The sequence below is a fragment of the Triticum urartu genome, chromosome 2A, assembly GCF_056163025.1.
Source record: "Triticum urartu cultivar PI428250 chromosome 2A, HENAU_Tu73, whole genome shotgun sequence".
In the NCBI taxonomy this organism is placed as follows: domain Eukaryota; kingdom Viridiplantae; phylum Streptophyta; class Magnoliopsida; order Poales; family Poaceae; genus Triticum; species Triticum urartu.
In genome coordinates this window covers 56,446,010-56,467,272 of record NC_141874.1, presented here as the reverse complement: position 1 = coordinate 56,467,272, position 21,263 = coordinate 56,446,010, and the positions used below count along the sequence as shown (strand labels likewise).

Genomic DNA, 21,263 nt, shown 5'->3' with positions numbered 1-21,263 from the left:
AGATACAACCCGGCGATCGCTCTCTAATAGGGCGACGAGGAGGGGATCGCCGGGTAGGATTATGCTATGCGATGCTACTTGGAGGACTTCAGTCTACTCTCTTCTACATGCTGCAAGATGGAGGCTGCCAGAAGCGTAGTCTTCGACAGGATTAGTTATCCCCCTCTTATTCTAGCATTCTGAAGTTCAGTCCACTGATATGGCCCTTACACATATACCCATGCATATGTAGTGTAGCTCCTTGCTTGAGAGTACTTTGGATGAGTACTCACGGTTGCTTTTCCCCCCTTTTTTCCCCTTTTCCCTTCTACCTGGTTGTCGCAACCAGATGCTGGAGCCTAGGATCCAAACGCCACCGTCGACGACGACTCCTACTACACCGGAGGTGCCTACTATTACGTGCAGCCCGCTGACGACGACCAGGAGTAGTTAGGAGGATCCCAGGCAGGAGGCCTGCGCCTCTTTCGATCTGTATCCCAGTTTGTGCTAGCCTTCTTAAGGCAAACTTGTTTAACTTATGTCTGTACTCAGATATTGTTGCTTCCGCTGCCTCGTCTATGATCGAGCACTTTTATTCGAGCCCTCGAGGCCCGTGGCTTGTATTATGATGCTTGTATGACTTATTTAGGTTTGAGAGTTGTGTTGTGATATCTTCCCGTGAGTCCCTGATTTTGATCGTACACGTTTGCGTGCATGATTAGTGTATGATTGAATCGGGGACGTCAGAAGTTGGTATCAGAGCCGACTACCTGTAGGAATCCCCCTTCCTTACTCCTTAGCCGAAGTTGAGTCTAGACATTGCAAAACTTTTACTAACATGGCTGTGTGGCTTACGGGCCCACGTCGCCATCGGGTGGTATTAGGATCTTTTACTCCTCGTCTATACTCTGGGACTCTGATCTCTCTTCTATTCGGGTTAAATGATATTTACTAAAATCTAACTTTAGGTTCTCGAAAATACTTTCTCCCGGAGAGCCTCTTCAGTCCAGATGATTACTTGGTGCACCGAAGGATTCCGAAGATACCTTCTGATATTCTCTCGAGACACTTGTGCCCACCGCCTTTGCAAATTCCCTACCCCTATTATATCATTATGGATAACTACATACACTTGCCCTTTCAATCCCATGGATCTTGTTATTACAAGATACCCCGAAAATTCTCTCTATAGTTCTGAGAATTCTTTGTGCCTATTGCCTTGCAGTTCATTACCCACATGAACACTCCTACGGATAATTCCTCGCACATGCCGAGTATCCACCCATCCCCAGTTGTTTATGTGTTTCACTAAGGTCTTCGAAATACTATTCAATCTTCCGTAAATCCTTAGCAGCTTATTCCTCTTGAAATTCTTGCTTGCTTTCATTGATTAATCCCATAAGTCTAGTAATCTTATTGGCATCCTTTGACACTATCATTTTGAGTCCGTTGATTCTATATGTGCGTGAATGCACGCAATCATCAGTTGATCCTTATAAATTATCTTTCTGTCTCAGACGTCTTTTGAACATGAGCTGGTTCTCGGCCAATCAGATTGCCATCGATTGTACCCCTAAGTCTATTCAACTTATCCATCCTTGATCAGAGTGTTTGCTCCTGATCCCTTGATTTGAAAATCATAATTCCTTTGTTATTTAAACATTGAATTATTCAGATGTTCTATAAATCGATGCATTTGCATTCTTTCTTCCTTTGATTGGGTATCGATACTCACATCAGCTCCATTGTGGATCGCCATATCCACTGTTGGGTTATTATCCGACAGTGTCCTTCATAATTAATCACCTTGTGAGATCTTTCTCCAATACATAATGCCTTTGGTAAATTGTATCCTCTCCTTTTTGTCAACCATGCTCTATTTTCGAGCTTGTGTTAGTACTCTTGAAGCTTGTGGTATATGTTTCTAAGATACCCCGATGGGTTGAACCTATGCCTTCCTTAATATGTGTGAACTCGAAAGTTTTCACGAGTCATACTCTTCTGGTATTTTGCCAAATAAAATTTCAACACTACAACTTCATCGAAAGCGAGAAGTGAATGAAAGGTCATGCGTTGGAGAAGTGGGAGTCGACCTTGAACTTTGTGTTCATGCCCATGGACACGATGTAGATCTTATCATTAAAGCTTCTCTTAAATTAATTATTCCTTTGGTATAAGTTCATCTTATATCTGGGATCTGGTCTTTTGCAATCGTGGTTCCGACCATGTTCTCCTTTAAATACCATTTCTCGTGCAAGTTTAAGCACTTGTCTTCTGCAGAGTAATACCCCAGTTCAACCTCTACTTTGATATGTCGTCGAGTATTACCCCCCTGGTATCTCAAGATTATCATGGAACTGCATAACCTCTTATGAGTTCTTCATCAAGTACTACATTCTCACTGATTCCAATTTTTCACGGGCTCTGAGTTATTAAACACTCAAGGACACCGATAACTAAATCGAGATCGCACTGCGATTAAACAACTCTTGGTAACCTTCATTACTTATGAATTTGAACTTGATCACGTAAGTCCTAGCCTGCTCGGCTATATCATTATCGTGCCGATTTTAACTGTGCTACCTGGTCCTTAACCCCGGAGCACAACTTTCGATGATGAGCTAAGCTTATGTCGATCTTTCTCGTCATACCATTTCACCTTGAACAACAAGCTTGACTTCGAGTTTGTGTCGTACCTGTGGTTCCAATAACCTCTTGCTTCATCATCCCTTTGACTTGATGTCATCGCTGATCGATTACATCCTCATGAATCTCTCGACAAAATTTGTCATGATCATCATCAACATTTGACTCCTTTCAGGATATCGATCGAATTCATGAGGATAAGTACCATCCTTGTCCCTTGATAATTTGAGTTGCCACTGACAACATCCTTACTCCCTTTTCATCACAAACTTGTTCAGGTTATGGATGCAATTTTCTTTCTAGCTGGTATTATGTTCTACCTTGAAGTAGTACTGTCTTTTATGTCAAGGATGTTGTGAGGATTGCTCCACCTCTTAAGAATTCTTGGTATAGTGATACTTCTCACCATCACCATTCTTTATTGGTCCCCGTGTTGATTCTAACAAGTGAACGGTGTTGTTTGGATTCTTTCCTTCTAGCAACCCTATTGCTTTGAAGTTAATGGTCGGCCGTTCATTCTTAGACTATTGATTATTGTATCACCATTCCGACGTTGGTCGTGCAACCCAGCCCATATTTCGGGTGCACCTTTCAACCAATGTTTACTTGTGTATGTTTTCCTCGAGCATACATCATTATACCATCTGATCTGACAAATGTTATCCCCTTGTTCACATAATTGTCAGAAACCATCTTTTTAGAAATCTCGATGAGTTGTCGCCAACTCCATCAGCCACCTCCTCGTCCTCTCCTTGGTTTAATGATGAACTCTTGATTCAGGTCTTGCTTCCATAGTTCATTCCTCGAGGATCTTGCAACACCACCTCGTCAAATTGTGTTGCACCCCTTCCTTCCTAGGCATCCTAAGTCTGAGGTATCCTGACACCAATCATATCTGAATCTCGCTCAGATATGATGGCTGGAATATTTTCCAAGAGTCACAACATTGGTCTTTATATGACCCGGTAAGGTGATGACATGCCTAGCACACCTAGTCGGAGGACCTATTGTTATAGTTTCCATCTTAGCAAGGTTAACCATTATTCCATGAGGAAATGGTAAGACTTATTCTATAAGTTGTTCCTGATGAATCCTTTGTATATCCAAGTCTGACCTTTGCTTGAAGACCATGTCAATGCTATCTCGAAGCATGTCCGTGGTACTCCGATTTTCAACAAGAACATTTGAAGCCTAATGCTAAATGTTTCTTGCTCAATTATCCGAACACTGCTGTATAGGTAATGTCATGAAGTTCCTCTCCCCTTACCTAAAGGGTTTTTTACATTATATATTGTCACAGATATCATGCTCTGCTTGTCCTTGGGAAGGTTATACCCCTGAAATATGTGTTTAAACACATTATCCTTTCCGTGGCTATTTAATCTAGAAATCACATTTTCCTTTCCATTTTTTGTTTAAACTTTCTTGTGCACTATATGATCTAAGCAGAAATAATTTCCTGCTTATGTAAGCACCTCGTTGTACAACTCTGTCAGTAAGACCCTGTTACCATTGTTGATGACATTCCGGTAACCACCGATGGACTTGCCTATTGGTCCGCCTCGTTCAACGAGCAGGATAATGGTTCTCTTCGTCCCTCGCCCTTGGTACCGACATTGTTGCCGACATAACTGAGAGGCTACCCTCTGACATGTCTTGCTATCATGATCGTGCAAGATGTCAACGCCCTTCCTACTTTTAACCACATGGTGGGCCCATAACCCATAGTTCCATAGGATCGAAACATGACTCTCCTGTACACCCCTTGTTCCCAAAGTTATTCCTCCCGCTTGGACTCATATGTGATTCATGGGCCACCTTCCGATGAGATCATCAATTCTGGCATCGGACACAATAATTATTCCGTTGCTTGAAACCCCTTTCACCTTCTAACTAGGCATAGAACGATTGCCTGGCTGCTTGAAACTTCTTATTGTACCTTCCAACTTTGCTCTCGATGTGTTTTATTTGTTCAACTCGAGAGATACTCGTATGATCATTCTTGGGATACCCCCCCCCCCAGATGATTTTCCCTTATAACATTCAATTGTTGTAAAGCTGCCCCTTGCCTATTCGTAAGTACGATGGAGTTCCGGAAGAAAAGACGACAACTTCATCATGATGACCTAAAACAGCAGAATGAAGATATCAATGTAATGGATCAACCTCTTCGAGAAGAACAACCAAGACCAAGAACACTCCCTAGAATTTCGTAACTAGAATCTTCTTCCCCCCTTACGCCTCCTAAATCTCGAGACGAGATTTCTTGTAGTGGAGGAGAATTGTGACGCCCGGATAATTAAGCTACAGTGATCCCCCGCTAATGATGCCATGTCGCCTCGGTTACTGTTGATAAACTCTAGTTAATTCAAAACCGAAACAAATTCAAAATTTAATTACAGGAAAACAATAAAAGTTTTCAAACATTAAAAAAAATGTTCGGTTTGTACTAAATATTACATAGATAATTATGGTGTAGAAGACACAGTTTTATAAAATGCATAAATATTTTAAATTGAATTAAAACAGAAGAGAAAATAAATAAAAGAAAGAAAATAAAAAGAGAAAAACAAAACAAAAATAAAGAAAGGAAAAGGAACCCGCCCCTCACTGGCCAGACAGCCCAGCTGGCCGACCCACCTAGCCCAACCCGGCCGGCCCAACTCCTCCCCCTTAACCCCACTCCCTCCCAAAACCCTAAACGGTCCGCCCCAGTCCCACCCACTTCCCCTCGATCCCCCCACGCCCCTCTCCCCTTCCCCGATCGGATCGGGGCAGCGCCCGGCTGGCCACCTCACCCGAGCCGCCTCGCCGGCCGTCCTCGACCTCCTCGCCGACCACCTCTCCCCCGCCCCTCGTCGGTTCGATCCCGTCTGGATCGGGGGGAGACAGCCCCGACGTCGCCGCCACCCGAAGCCGTCGCCCAGAGTCCCTATCGCCGACCACTGCTGCCACGCCGTCGCTGGACCTCGTCGCCATCATCCCCGTCCTCCTCCTCGACACCCACTGCCTTGTCCCCTACGACCCGCCGTGAGGACCCCTCCTCTTCCCCTTTCCCTCTGTCGACGACGCCGTTCGCGACGCCCCGGCCTACTCTACCGCGCGCACGCACGCTCCGCACCGTCGCGGCCCTCTGCTTGTCGCGCCGCTCGGAGCCACGCCCCGCGCCTCGCTCTCTGCCGGCTCCAGCGCCCGCTCGTGGCCGCCGCCGCCCCTCGCCGTTCCCGCTTCGCTCCGCCTACGGCCCCGCCATCCCGCTCGCCGCCTCGCTCGTGTGCCGCCCGCCCGCGGCCACCCCGACGGCCACCGCGACTCCCTGCCCTGCCGTGGCTCGCCTCCCCTCTCGCCTGCAGCCGAAGGCCAGCCCGCCTTGCAGGCGCTGGCGCGCGCGCCTGCGGCATCCGCCCGGGTTCGCCCGTTAACGGGCGCCTGCCCATCGCCCTCTTGCCCGCTAATCCGCTAAGGCCTCCCCAGGCCAATGACAAGTGGGGCCCCGCCCCTGAACATTTTAGAATAGTAAAAAAAGAATAAAAAATATATAATTAGAAAAATAAAATAATTAATTAATCACTTAATTAACTTATTTAATCATGTTTAAATTAACCTAATAATAGATTACCCTAATTACATATTGTTAATTAACCTAAGTCTATGACCATGGGGACCCACTGGTCAAATTGACTAGTCAACGGTCAATGCTGACTGGGATGTTGACTTTGGCTGACCCCACCAGTCAGCCTCTGTTGACTGGCAGTTGACCAAGTCAACTGGGCCCACTGGTCATCCACACAAGCCCATCTGTGGGTACACTTCTGTGTACCCATAGCAATTTAACATTTAATTTTCGAATTAAAATATTTGAATAAATTCTAAAAATGATTAAATCTTTTAAAATTAATATAAAATAAACCGTAGCTCGGATGGAAAAACTTTGTAAATGAAAGTTGCTCAGAACGATGAGACGCTTCCGGATAAGCAGCCCGTTCGTCCGCTACACATCCCTAGCATAGCAAACACGCAACTTCCCCCCTCCGGTTCATCTGTCCGAAAACGTGAAACACCGGGGATACTTTCCCGGATGTTTCCCCCTTCGCCGGTATCACCTCCTACCGTGTTAGGTCACCCCTAACACAACGTATTGCCGCGTCTTGCTTTGTGTTACATTTGATTGCTCTATTATTTATTGTGTTCCCCCTCCATTACTTCTTTCCGGTAGACTCTGAGACCGATGCCGATGTTCGTGTGTTCGACTACATCGAAGACGACCCCTCCTACTTGCCATGACAACCAGGCAAGCCCCCCCCCCTTGATCACCAAATATCGCCTACTCTACTCTCTACTGCTTGCATTAGAGTAGAGTAACATGTTACTGGTTTCCGTTTATCCTATCCTGATGCATAGCCTGTCCTTGCTACTACTGTTGTTACCTTTACCTGCAATCCTACATGCCTAGTATAGGATGCTAGTATTCCATCTGTGGCCCTACATTCTTGTTCATCTGCCATGCTATACTATCGGGTCGTGATCACTCGGGAGGTGATCACGGGTATATACTATATACTTTATACATGATACATGTGGTGACTAAAGACGGGTCGGCTCGTAGGAGTACCCGCGAGTGGATCTTTGTGGTGGAGCGACAGGGCAGGTTGAGACCACCTAGGAGAGAGGTGGGCCTGGCCCTGTTCGGCGTTCGCGGATACTTAACACGCTTAACGAGATCTTGGTATTTGATCTGAGTTGGGTCGTTGACCTTATACGCACTAACCTCCACGTAGGACAAGATATGGGCAACCGGCGTCGTGGTATCAGCCGAAGCATTTCGCGACGTCAGCGACTGAGCGGCGCGCACCGGATTGGACTGGAACGCCTATTAGGCTAGGTCTGCTTCCGGCTGCCCACGCAACGTGCAGGTGTGCTAATTGCGATGGGCCCAGACCCCTGTGCGCTTAGGTTTAGACCGGCGTGCTGACCTCTCTGTTGTGCCTAGGTGGGGCTGCGACGTGTTGATCTTCCGAGGCCGGGCATGACCCAGAAAAGTGTGTCCGGCCAAATGGGATCGACCGTGTCGGGTAATGTGGTGCACCCCTGCAGGGAAGTTAATCTATTCGAATAGCCGTGATCTTCGGTAACAGGACGACTTGGAGTTGTACCTTGACCTTATGACAACTAGAACCGGATACTTAATAAAACACACCCTTCCAAGTGCCAGATACAACCCGGCGATCGCTCTCTAATAGGGCGACGAGGAGGGGATCGCCGGGTAGGATTATGCTATGCGATGCTACTTGGAGGACTTCAGTCTACTCTCTTCTACATGCTGCAAGATGGAGGCTGCCAGAAGCGTAGTCTTCGACAGGATTAGTTATCCCCCTCTTATTCTGGCATTCTGAAGTTCAGTCCACTGATATGGCCCTTACACATATACCCATGCATATGTAGTGTAGCTCCTTGCTTGCGAGTACTTTGGATGAGTACTCACGGTTGCTTTTCTCCCCCTTTTTCCCCTTTTCCCTTCTACCTGGTTGTCGCAACCAGATGCTGGAGCCCAGGATCCAAACGCCACCGTTGACAACGACTCCTACTACACCGGAGGTGCCTACTATTACGTGCAGCCCGCTGACGACGACCAGGAGTAGTTATGAGGATCCCAGGCAGGAGGCATGCGCCTCTTTCGATCTGTATCCCAGTTTGTGCTAGCCTTCTTAAGGCAAACTTGTTTAACTTATGTCTGTACTCAGAAATTGTTGCTTCCGCTGACTCGTCTATGATCGAGCACTTGTATTCGAGCCCTCGAGGCCCGTGGCTTGTATTATGATGCTTGTATGACTTATTTAGGTTTTAGAGTTGTGTTGTGATATCTTCCCGTGAGTCCCTGATTTTGATCGTACACGTTTGCGTGCATGATTAGTGTACGATTGAATAGGGGGCGTCACACGTAGTTCCTGCTATGAAATAGCAAGGTAAATACTTATGACGAAGAATGCGGGAAGGTTCGGAGTAAAAAGTAGCAGCTCACCCAGTTTGGGGGTTGTACATGGAGAATCCATCCCATGGCTTAATGCGGATGAACTCCTCTTCCTCTCCTTTGTATAAATCGGATAGAATTTTCGCTGGAGCGGCGACGGAGTCCGGTCCCTTACGACCGCAGCGGGTGGCATCGTCTTCTCCATTGAAGTGCCACATGGGTTGTCCCCGATATTGAAGTGGCTGCACCCCCCGCATTATACATATTGATATAACCTCGATTATAGTCAATCCTGATTTGGCCAGCGTTTTTATCCGGCCCATCAGGTAAAGGACCTCTCCGTTATCTTCCTCCTGGGGTCTCCGAGGGCGCCAGCTGCAGCGTTTCTTCAAAGGGGCGTTGTTGAACTCAGGAAGGCCCATCCGAATGGGGTCCGGAAGAGGGACGTCCTCCATATAAAACCACTTCGAAGGCCAGTCTTCGGATGTCTTCTTCGGAGTACCGGACAGGTATCCGGTCCCAGCGATGCGCCATATCTCGGCTCTGCCAACTTGATATATTGACCCCTCCTGTGTACGGGTTACGAGGCAGAATAGTCTCTTCCATAGCTCGAAATGAGTTTCGCAGCCCAGAAACAGCTCGCAAAGGGCGACATAGCCAGCGATGTGTAATATGGAGGTAGGAGTGAAGTTATGCAGCTGGAGGCCGTAGAACTCCAAGAGCCCGCGGAGGAACAGAGGAATTGGAAATCCGAGTCCCCTCAATAAGTAAGGGACAAGGCATACCCGCTCCCCCATGGATGGGTTGGGAAAGCTCTCTGCTTGCCCCCCGCCGTTGTAAGTGGCTAATCCGGCTCGGACGGGGACCATATACTCAGGAGGGAGAAACCCCTGGGTCTGTAACTCTACTAATTGGTTGTGGGGGATGGAACACTTCTTCCAATTGCCTGGCTTAGGGCTACGGGAGCGAGAGGAGGAGCTGCGATGGCCGGCCATGATGGGATGGACTTTTCCGGGCGCGCTCCGATGGATACTCGCTGTGGGAGGATGGTGTGATCTGGATCTGAGGATCCCCGTCTTTTTAAATAGACGATTTATTTACATGGTTAGGGTGGCAAGTGTAAAAATGCCCCGACTTCTTGCATTCGCTCGACACGTGGAGGATAGCCATTATTAGGCGCAGAAGCCAAGGAGTGCAACATTCATGGGAAGCCGGACACTACTCGACAGGTACTCAGGATTGGGAGAAGAACCAGCCTTGCAATGCCGAAGACAATCTGCGCGTCGGACTCATCGTCATTGAAGCCTGGTTCAGGGGCTACTGAGGGAGTCCTGGATTAGGGGGTCCTCAGACAGCCGGACTATATACTTTGGCCGAACTGTTGGACTATGAAGATACAAGATTGAAGACTTTGTCCCGTGTCCGGATGGGACTCTCCTTGGTGTGGAAGGAAAGCTTGGCAATTTGGATCTGTAGATCTCCTCCCTTGTAACGACTTCGTGTAACCCTAGCCCCCTTCGGTGTCTATATAAACCGGAGGGTTTAGTCCGTAGGACAAGGACAATCATAATCATAGGGGAGCTTCTAGGGTTTAGCCTATATGATCTCGTGGTAGATCAACTCTTGTAATACTCATATCATCAAGATCAATCAAGCAGGAAGTAGAGTATTACCTCCATCGAGAGGGCCTGAACTTGGGTAAACATTGTGTCCCCGCCTCCTGTTACCATCCGCCTTAGACGCACAGTTCGGGACCCCCTACCCGAGATCCGCCGGTTTTGACACCGATAGGGGGTCCCAAGCTGTGTGTCTTAGGATCGATGGGTAACAAGAGACGAGGGACAAAGTGTTTTTACCCAGCTTCAGGCTCTCTCGAAGAGATAATACCTTACATGCTGCTTTTGATTGTATTCGATGTATATGATTACAGAGTTGATCTATCTCGAGATCATATGTTGTGGTCTAAACCTGAGGGTATGATGAATAATGTCCTCATAATCTATCGACTAGCCTGGCCTCGGCTTATATAATGTACCAGAGGCCTAGGATAACAAGAGTCCTAGTCGAATACGTTGGTGGAGAGGAGTCCTTGTCTTGATTACCAAGTCTCATGGAGTCTTCCTTGTATGCGGCATGGGCTGCCTAGAGTGGCCCATTAGTGAATCGCCATGGGGGTCCTTGGCCCGATCCAGCCGGTCGGGAGACGACGTGTTGAGTACCCCCTAGTCCAGGACACCGTCAAGACCCCCATAGTTTCCTCATACATATTGGAAGATTTTGATGCATTCCATACTTTGCATGATTTCCATGAGTGCGTGCACCATATGCATTCCATGAATAACAATGCTCTACATATTTCTCATGATGCATTACACGATTTGAGTCTCCATTATGCTATACATAACAACAAACCTCTCATGATGGATGACATGTTTCTATATCACACATCTCATTTATTTGAGCATTGGATATTTCGTGCTAACCAACACATGCACGTATGCATCGTAATGGATGATGTGTACATCTATCACGCACACACAATTTTTCCTTTGTATTTTTTTTGTGTAGGTACCCATGAATACTTGTCAACCTCGCAATCCCACGAGTTGACAAAACGATCTCTAGAGAGCAATGATGACTTGGTATCCCATGGATTGTCTTTCCCACTGCTCTTTTCGCACAATGACTTCGCGCGTTTCTTCTACATGGCCCTCACTTGGCTATGGGTTATTGTCCTTTAGATATTACATGCCCATCTTGCCATGTTCACTTTGCATGACATGCTTATTCATATGCCTTTACCATGCATTTGTGACCCATGCTTTGAATTACACATGATGATTGATTCTACTACTTGTATTTGTATTTCCAAGTTTGGGGGAGATATTGCTTGTTCTTTCCATGTTTCCTTTGTGATCCGTTCCTAATACATTGATCTTGCTTTGTAATCGTGCTTGTGATATGTCATGTGCATTGCCTATGCCTATTATTTGCTCACATGACATGATTGCCATGATTACCTATAGTATGTTGCATCTTCGCGCTACTAGCTTGCACGACTTGATTGCCTCGCACATGTTGCACAATTGCTATCTCATTTGTGTTGAGTGCCACACTATCTTCACCACACCATATGGACATTATGCTTGGATTGTCTTTCACTTGCCCCATGTGTTTAGACATTTCATTTCATTTGGTGTTGTAAATGACTCTTACGCCTACCATAGACCAGTCATTGAGAGTCTTATGCATGCTTGCTATGACATTGAGGTAGATGCTTATTCTCTTGACAAACATATTTGCATCGCTACCTCAAATTTACATGCTTATTTCCATGATGTCCTTGATTTTACTCAATTTATGTGCTTACATGACATGTCACAATCCCTTGTCACACCATATGTTCTGCTTGATGACGACACTTGCTCGGTGAATCACCTCTTGAATGTTTGGTTTTGCACTAATGCTAACCACATTTGTTTTCCAAGTGTTTGTTATACTTGCTCCTTTTGAAGGAATCACAAGATGGTGCGACATTGGAGAGTGCCCATTTCAAGCTTCAACATGATGAGTACTTGGTGGTTGTCCACTTCTACACGGCGACACCCTCTCTTTCCCATGGTGATGAAGTTCACGATCCGTGGACGGATCTCTCCCAGGGGGGGGGGGGAGATGATGCGGAGCATCCCTACGTCATCCCAATGGACTCTACTACAACTCATCAAGCACCTCGAGGACCAATGAAAAGAGCACGTGCACGCACCGTCGAAACCGAGGTTAACTCTTTCCTCTCCGAGTTTCGTCTGGATTCACTTGAGAATGGGATTCTACCTCAAAGAGGCACATTATGCATTCTTAGGTACTTCGGAGATCGTCACGAGGAAGCACGGAGGAATCACCAAGTTCACCAGAGACCCAAGAGGAAGGAGAGGGAGAAGAACGCGAAGGACCGGAGACCTCCTGGACACTCCGGGTGCCCGGAAAAGAGGACCCCGGGTGCCCGGGCATGTAACCGCGGGGTGGGCAAAGCCCCTGGACACCCCGGGTGCCCGACCCCTCCACCTGGGCGCACCCTGGTGCCCTGCCTCCCAACCCCGGGTGCCCGACCCCTGCTCCAGCCGCCAGCTGCCGCCCCGGGTGCCCAGGCCCTCAACCCCGAGTGCCCGCCCCCCTCCAGCCGCCCGCTTGTCTGGCCTAGGTGCCCGGTCCATCGCCCTCGAGTGCCCGGCCTCCCCTTGGCGCCAGCCCCTGACCGGTCCGGGTGCCCGGACCCCTCCGAGAGTGCCTGCGTGCAAGTTGGGGTTTTGACCGTTGTATCCCCCTCTCCCCTCTATTTCGTCCCTAGACTATATATACTCCTTCCCTAGCTCATTTGAGGGGATAGCAAAGTATTAGATAGACAAAGAAAGAGCTTTGCTCATCTTCCTCCTCTTGGAGATCTAGACCTCCTCTTGGAGATCAAGCCCTCCTCTTGTGGATATCAAGGCCTCCTCTTGGAGAAGGATCCCCATCATAGGATCATCAAGACCTCTTTCCTCATAGGATTGGGATGAACTAGTTACCTTTTATATCTTCTTGTGTTGGATTTGGATCTTTGTATCTCTCTTTGTGTGATTGGATCAAGTCAATTTGAGTGTTCCTCTTGTTTTCCCCCTTTGTGTTCTTCTTGTTTTTATGGATTTTCTATCCAATTCGTGAAAGATCCCCATCTATGGTTCCACCCTACAACACATAGGGTTTTACCTCTTCAAGAGGGCCCGAATCTGGATAAACATCGTGTCCCTTGTTCATCCTGTTACCACCTAGCTAAGATCACCAGCTCGGGACCCCCTACCCAAGATCTACCGGATTTAACCCCGACACCTGCCATCACGCTTGCTTTATGTTAAACAAGGAGAAAGTAAAAGAAAATTCCCAATGGTATTTGGCCGAACACTTGTCGGGCATGGTTTCTGCCATGGACAACATCAACGAGGGAGGACGATACCTGGGTTATGGTCAGATCAGGGTTGCAACGTCAGCGAAGTACAATGCGCCTGTGTGAAGCAGCGGAGGTCTGACAAGAACGGGATGGCGACCAAAGTGGTATGAAGGTGGTGACCGTCTTAGCGCATATACAAAGCAAGGGGGTGGGACGGAGTGGGGAAAACTCTGGGAGGGGGATGTTGGGTGGGCCGGATGTCTCAAAGTTTGACGTGGCGCGGGCCTAGACTCTCTCAAACCTCCCACAAGTTTGTTTCCGATTCAGCGGAAAGCGTTTAGTTTAATACATGATGTTAAATGATAAAAAGAAAATGCCCTGAGCATGTTGTTTTCCGGGTGTTTTGATTCACGGAGATTGGAGTTGCCCCAACAATCTAGTCCTGTCGTAAGTTACACCTTACACGTCCCCCCAAAAAAACAGTTTTGTCCTCGGCAACGGCTACGAATTCTTTTTTGCGGGGGCCTTCACCAACGAATAATAACCTATATAATACATTGTATATACATAGTTCCTCCTTTTTCGGCCCTCCTTCCATCCAGAACTACAAAGTACGTAACGATGCAACCAGGAGGAGGATACCCCCGCGGGGGTGGTGGCAAACCATCGGAGAGGTTACAGCGGCGGCGCACGCAGAGGTGGCAACAGCATCGGGGGAGAGGGAGACGACGGCGGGGCGCGTGGGCATGCGAACAAGGACGACGGCTACGCCTACGGACCCCCGCGACGTGATAGGACCAGCTGCGGCGCACGGAACAGCGGCGGGGGTTCACGGTACAGCAGCGGGGAAGGATGCTCGTACCACACCGAGACGGAGGAAGAAGACGCGTACCAAGGCCGCCACGACAAGCGCATCGCCGTCTCCGGGGAGGTCAACCGCCGGGGACCACTAACTGGCACGCGGTTCATTGTTTTGGCATCATCGACCCAAGGCCAAGAACAGGTGACCTTCTTGTGGACAACTAATTTCAGATTGCTACCATTAGTTAGTTGGATATACATTTCCTGTTAAGCCTCGGGATCGATCTTTATGTTTGTGGGATTATTTTGCTCATCGGGATCACACTTTAGAGATAGCGACGTGGAACCCTGGGAAGAAGAACGCCGCAATGGTGACCAAGGGGTAGAAAGAAACGACTCGGCCCTCGCGTCGTCCCCCGCGGGGGACTCGACGCCGAATAGGGTTTCTGTCGCGCCGCCATCCCCCCTCCCCCTCTTCTCTCCCCGTCGCCAGAGGCCCGCGCGGCCGTCGACGACGGTGGCGGCGAGTTCTTGCTACTTCTTTCTCGGGCGGAGGGCCTTGGGTGCGCCGGGGCGGCGGCCTCGGCGTCGCCAGTTCTCCAGGGGCAGCCGGCGTCCTCGGCCGGCTGGGCGGCGAGGCGGCGGCGGTTGAGGAGCTTCGCCTCCCCCCTCTCCCTTTCGGCCCGCTCCCCTGCCGGATCCAGCCGCCGCCGGTTCTGCTGCCGGGCGGGGTTAGTAGTGCCAAGGTCTGTTTTCTCCCCATCCCCATCCCCTCCCCTTCCCTTCTAGATCCGGCGGTGTCGGCGCTCGTCGCGGTGTCCTTCCTGTGTGGGCGCCGTCAAGGAATTGGGGGCGCAGGTGTCCAGTGCTCTGGTAGAACCTGGGTGCGTTTGGTTCTATTGCCCAGCTTGCTCATAGCTGAGCTAGCTTAGCCTCGGATGGGCTGCCTTTGTCTTGCTGCACGTTTGGTTCAATGCCGTTGCTGGCAAGAGCCAGCAGCTAGTCATTTAGTTGTGCCGAGGGAAAGGTAGCTCGTGCATCTATCCTAGACAAATCTTTGTTGACATAAATGCAAATGAGATGCAGCCACAAGACAAAAACAGAGGAGGCTCTGTTCATTAAGAGAAGAAAAATACATAGGCAGAACCAATAAATCAATTTAGATGCATGTTAAGTCACGGACGGAGCCAGGAAAAATCAGTAGGATAAAACTTTGTAGCAAGAAGACACATTTTCAATGCTGAATAATCTGAAGGAGTTCCTTGGATCAAGTGAGGTACACAAAATAAGGAGCTCCGTAGTTTGTTCACTGAACCTACTATTTATCTCTTGTAGCTGCTGATCAACGGCAACTGTGAAGACATCATATTGATAATGATGTCTAGCTGAAGTCTCATCTTGTTTATGAGATCGAATAAACATAGAAACCGTCCATATCAGGAACTGAAATACCATGCTTGTTGCAGAATAGCACTTCTCATTATAGGAAGACAAGACTTTCACCATTTCAAGAAAAATTCCTTGATTATTTGAATTAGGACCCTCCTTATTTCCACGGAAAGACCAAGCCTGTAGTGTTAACCATTTGACAGCATCAATTGATGTCTTGAGCCGCAACCTATTTTTGAGAATCTCCTCTTTTGACACCTTTATGACTCGTGCAATTTGGCAAAATACATTCTTCAAATTATCGTGACACTGAACAGAATAATTAAGAGCGGAATTGGAACCTTTTCCCATGTGACATATGAAGGCACACTCCTTTCCATTATTCACCCTTTTCCATTTCTGAATCCCTTCATTGTAAATGCATTGGATCCACATTTTCCTTTTGGTTTCTTTGAGAAAAGAAAGCATGGGAAGCAGAATGCAGCATCTTTTAAAGGTGAATACTCAAGCCATGTAAAAGACCCAAAACAATAATACTGAAATCTGCGCTTGTGACCGTCTTCACCAGAAGGTGGATAGACTTCTTTATTGGGCTGATATTATGCTCCACGTTGTATGTAAGCTTTTATGATTGCATCTTGTTTATCAGCAGGACAAGCCCAAATTTGACGGCGTAATGATGGATCGCCCTTTATAAAATCCTTAATTTCAGAACCAATTGATGCATCTTCAGGTTGTGCTGCATTTTCTGGATGGGCAGTAGGAATTGGATTGGCCAAGACCAATTCTAGTACATCTTGGGAATTAGAAACTGGAATCACATCGTCAAAAACTTGTTCTCTTTTCTTGAAAAAGGAAAGCATTGTCTTCCTCTAACCATGATTATCCTAGAGATAATATACAAAAATGAAACAGGTGACCAAAAGTTTTAGAAAAATGGAGGTAGCACAGCTCTAATTTGTACAGGGTCTATCTAACTCAGTTCTAAATTTTAGCAGCCAAAAATACATACTCCATTTAGTAGCCAAAAATGGAGGTATTACAGCTCTAACTTGTACACAAATATGCTGAACGTACATAAACTATCTAGTTCAATTCTAAAAATCTAGAAGCAAAAAGTCAAGATTTGAAGCTATACCTAGAGAAGTAGCAGAAGGGGGTCTGGCAAATGATCTGTTATAATTCCTAAATCGATCAATCCAGTACAAGTGCTTCACGATTCACCATCTGGATCTTGCAATATTCTGAGCGCCGTTGTGCTGTCCTGTTGGGGATCATCGGAGATTATGAGGGATTTGGCAGAGACGAAGAGGGAGAGGAAAGGGCAAGACCGCAAGAGAAGAGAGCTGGAGTCAAGAGTGGCACTGTGGCCTTTTTGCTTTTGGGAAGAGATGGTGCGGTGAGAACAGGATATGGACACCAAAGTCAAAAAGTTTCTGCTGCTCCGTGCCTCCTTTGGAATACAAGGATCTTCTGTGCTTAGATATATGATATATCTGTCTTACATAGGCATATTTTCTGCATGTTATATCATTGGACCGGGCCACACATACAAATGTAAAGACCACTCCACATAATATCTAGTACTAGAAGTAGAAAAATCTGAGCATGGGGGGAGCCATGGCCGCGGCTCGCCCCCCGCCAGCTCCGTCACTGCGTTAAGTACTCCCTCCGTCCCAAAATGTCTCAACCTTAGTACAATTTTGTACTAAAGTTAGTACAAAGCCGAGACACATATTTTGGGACGGAGGGACTAGATAGCTGTGTGTGCATGATTTAGTAGATAGCTGTATTTTAGGATTTGTAGCTTCTAGTACTAATCCACTCTTGAATAAGAACTGCAAGATGTAACCTTTTCATCTATTGATTTTTGGTTTAATTTGATCTGTGAATGTGCTTTTTATTTTGTCTCATTGGGTACATATATCTGCCAGATATTGAGGTTTGCAACTTCTAGATTTTTTGTGCAAACCGCTCAGCAAATTGTGTTCAAACTTTCTCTATGAGTCCTTTTTTTATTTATACAACTAAAATCTTCTGGACATGATTTCTATTATGCAGCAGACCAAGTATGAAACAAAAGTCTTCAATTTGGGCGGAGAAGTTATTTCATCAATCCAGTATGAGCTGGCAACTCATATTTTAACTTTGGTAAAATCTGAATCTATGAACTTTTAATATTAAACTTTCTGTCTTTTTTTTTGGACTTACACAAATAATTTAATAGGATAATATCGGTGAAGGAGCAATTAAGTTATGGACAATTGAAGGAAAAAGGGTAGTTTCTAGTGATTGGATCGATGGGTGCAACAATGCTAGTGGCTCCGATTGTACCACATCAAGCAGTAGCTGTCCAAGGTAATACTACTTTATCCCTCTGTGCAATGAATAACATGATCTTTTTCTGTATCTATAATAGTAATAAAAATTCCGTCAAAACAATATGGTAGTAATAGAGATATTTTGTGATATTTTAGGTCAGTTGTATCAACCAACAAAAGAAAAAGGTCCTGCATTGAAAGAAGTGGTACATCGCAGTCTGAGGAGAATAAAAATGGAAAATTTCATCATTGGCTGAATTGTTCATTAGATAAATCTGAAACATTTACTCTGCAAGAATTTATCAGTGATAATGAAGATCGTGTGACCCAACTTGTCCCGACACCGGGAAGTGATAACAACCATTTGTCCATTTTGGCGGCCACTGAAGTCAAACTCTATTCCAGAAAATCTTATTTAGCCATGGCAGCTATGCATGTTGATGGAATGACAATGAGAGGACAGTTTGGTGCTGCCAATTTTGTAGTTGATAGATCCAAATCTGTTAAGGTTGGCAACCTAACAGAAGGAACACTAAAGGAAATCAAAACAAATGATGATTTGGATCTAGACAAGGCGAGTTTTGCGAGAATGATCAGAAACGAAGTGCTCCTTGGAAAGGCAATACCAAACGATATTTTTGAGTGGCTTTCGATGTTGTTGAAGGGTGAACCCCCAGAACTATTATACTGCCATATTGGGTTGCTTGATGATTTCTTAGGAGGACATATCTTGATGACCCTATATGATAGGTTGATTGATCTAGAGAAAGATGATCCAGAAGCGTACAATTCTGTAATCCGTGCATTACCACAGTATAAGGGATGGCAGAGAAAGACCAAATTTCTAAGGAACTCATTTCTGGAGCAGACTTTCTCCTACGAAGATAAAACAGGGAAGAAAACCATCTACAAAGACAATGTGAGGGGATTGCTTCACCTTCTTAGAAATTGCAAGAGGCATGCAGCCATTTCTGTTGAGTTGTTCAGCTGTATCATTGGTCAGTACTTCAGGCGAATTGCCTCGGATTTTCAAAGAGCGATGCACAAGGTTGGATGCCTTCAGAAATTGAATCTCCATTATATACTTAACTAAGGTATACACTCAACCTGCAGTGCGTAGTATGGCACAAAGTCTCAGGGATATTGAGAAAACTGCATTGCTTGCTAGCATATAGTTTTGTCTAGATAAAACATGTAACTGTTCATAACTGTTTACTTGTATGTTACTCTCCAATACTCACTGCAGATGCTTTAGGTTACCGTGCAGAAACCTGATAAGTAATTAAACTTGTTAATGACACTGGATTAAGAAAACAATGTTAGTTACAACTGATATAATGCATGTATAGTTTATTGTTAAGGACACTGGAGGCATAACTTGATTTAATATGGTGGTCCATTTTCACAATTCCTAGTTTTCAACTCAAATAGTCTTTTTACTGAATGCTTTTTTTTACTACAATGTTTCTTTTTAACGCACTTACTTTTGAGTATTTTGAAAGCCAAACATTCATGTATTAAATTCTGAAGATCCAGTATTCAGCAGACTGTAATGTTATTCACCTTGGTGGGATGTTTTACCACTTTGTGCATCTTATAAGCTAATATCCCCTGCAGGCTTTACACAGAGCAATATTACGTAAATGAAATGCAGTCCGATGCCATTCCAGAAATGCAAAGGTCTAACCTTGTTTCCTGCATAATACAGGTATCTTGGCCCATTCGTTTCATGATTCTTTTAGTTACATTGTAAATAGATAAGTAGATATCATATACTTACCATAACTCGCAGTTATCAACATGTTATTTTCTTAGTACGCAGTGTTTCAAACAGAATGGTTTTTGCTGAATGTTATAATCACCCTACCTTTTGGTGCTTATGCCGTACTGAATCTAGAAGCAATTATAGTTTCTATTTGTAGTGTAACTACCTTATTTTTCTCGTTTTTAGGCAGAGCCAGACATAATATAGTGATCGGATTCTGCACTCAATGGTGTCTTTTAGAACGGCTTTTAGAACTTTTCTTCTGCTGTTGAGATGTCGATGATTCCTCCCTGCCTTGTTGTTATATTGTTCATCTCCATGTTTTATACACTTGTTCTCAAACACTATTTATCTGTGTCCTATTCTTTCTTCTGCACTCACCTGAGTATTTCTCTTGGTGATGTTTTTGTTTGCAGATTTCTTGAAGCTATCTGGTGAAAGTGTTCAAAGATATTTAGTGACTATTCTAAAGCCATCTTAGCAGCAGAAAAGAGACCCAAGTTGAAGCCATAAAGTATAAAGGCGTTCCTAAAGGGCTGGTGACTGCTGACTTTTTTGGAAAGCTAATGAAAATCTTGATCATACTGTTTAAGTCACATAGGCATTGGATCAATCACAGAAATGTGACAATTTTAATAGAACACAATGCTTATTCTTGCTGGCCTTTTAGCTGTAATTATTATTATCGTTGATATTATGAGGTTTTGTGTGACTCGACTTGTATAATTGTTGGGGTGGGTTTAATTACTTCATAATTTTGCTAATTACTATCTATGTCTTTTTTGTTGAAATGCCCAAATTATTATCCATCTCTTTGCAGTAATTTGTGTCATTCCTGATTTTTTTTCAATGAAAATATGGGATTTTTATTTTCTGTGCAATTGATATGACAATCCTTTGGAAAAACAGTATTAGTATCGATATGTTGTATTTCCAGAAAAAATATATTCCTTCCAACGTAATTTCCTTCATGGCATTCTTTTGGCCATGATCGCCCCTATTTCCCCTTGTCCAAATTGTGGTGGGGTTATCTCCCCAGACCCCCATGGTGGGAGGGGATCCCCGGCTCATGGAATTCCCCCCTCATTGGCTTAGAACCCTGGGATATCTTCCCCTAGAAACCAAATGAGCCCTCAATGTATCAAACTTCCTAGGGGGGAAATGACCTACGAAAGAAATACAAAGTTGAGTTACCTTGGGCTTAATCTTTGTACAAGTTTTTGCCTTGTGTTCAACGTTATGTTCACTGAACAGGTTTTGAGCTGTGAGTTGCACTTGGAAATTTTGAATATTTTTTTTTTGAAACGGAGGCAAAAGCTTTGCCTCATCGATTAATTAAGAAGAAGAGAATTGCCTAGTTAATTAACGGAAAACCGAACAAAAACTGATACATATAGACCACATGCGGACTACTCACTAAAGACCAAACTCCATGACTCCACGGTCAACCCGACAAACATACATAACATGTAA

General features: G+C 45.6%; 1 protein-coding gene and 1 pseudogene across 2 annotated transcripts; one reads left to right on the top strand and one right to left on the bottom strand.

Annotated features, from left to right (window-relative positions):
* The first annotated feature begins 13,663 nt into the window (after positions 1-13,663).
* Positions 13,664-20,599, top strand: LOC125535533 (uncharacterized). The gene is made up of 8 exons (XM_087540833.1): positions 13,664-13,678; positions 14,146-14,517; positions 14,702-15,061; positions 17,766-17,855; positions 17,932-18,062; positions 18,182-19,119; positions 19,643-19,733; positions 20,207-20,599. The coding sequence occupies exons 1-6, from the start codon at positions 13,664-13,666 to the stop codon at positions 19,116-19,118; spliced, it is 1,905 nt and encodes a 634-aa protein (XP_087396959.1). The 3' UTR covers position 19,119; positions 19,643-19,733; positions 20,207-20,599.
* LOC147983696 (uncharacterized) lies at positions 15,513-16,982 on the bottom strand (annotated as a pseudogene). The gene is made up of 2 exons (XR_015617820.1): positions 16,843-16,982; positions 15,513-16,591 (listed from the first exon to the last, which is right to left on the bottom strand). The product of XR_015617820.1 is annotated as an uncharacterized LOC147983696 (transcript).
* Positions 20,600-21,263: the final 664 nt, after the last annotated feature.

Coding starts and splice junctions, on each gene's coding strand:
- LOC125535533 (XM_087540833.1), top strand. Junction 14,518..14,701: donor CGACCCAAGGCCAAGAACAG/GTGACCTTCTTG, acceptor ACCAAGGGGTAG/AAAGAAACGACTCGGCCCTC. Junction 18,063..18,181: donor TCAAGCAGTAGCTGTCCAAG/GTAATACTACTT, acceptor GTGATATTTTAG/GTCAGTTGTATCAACCAACA.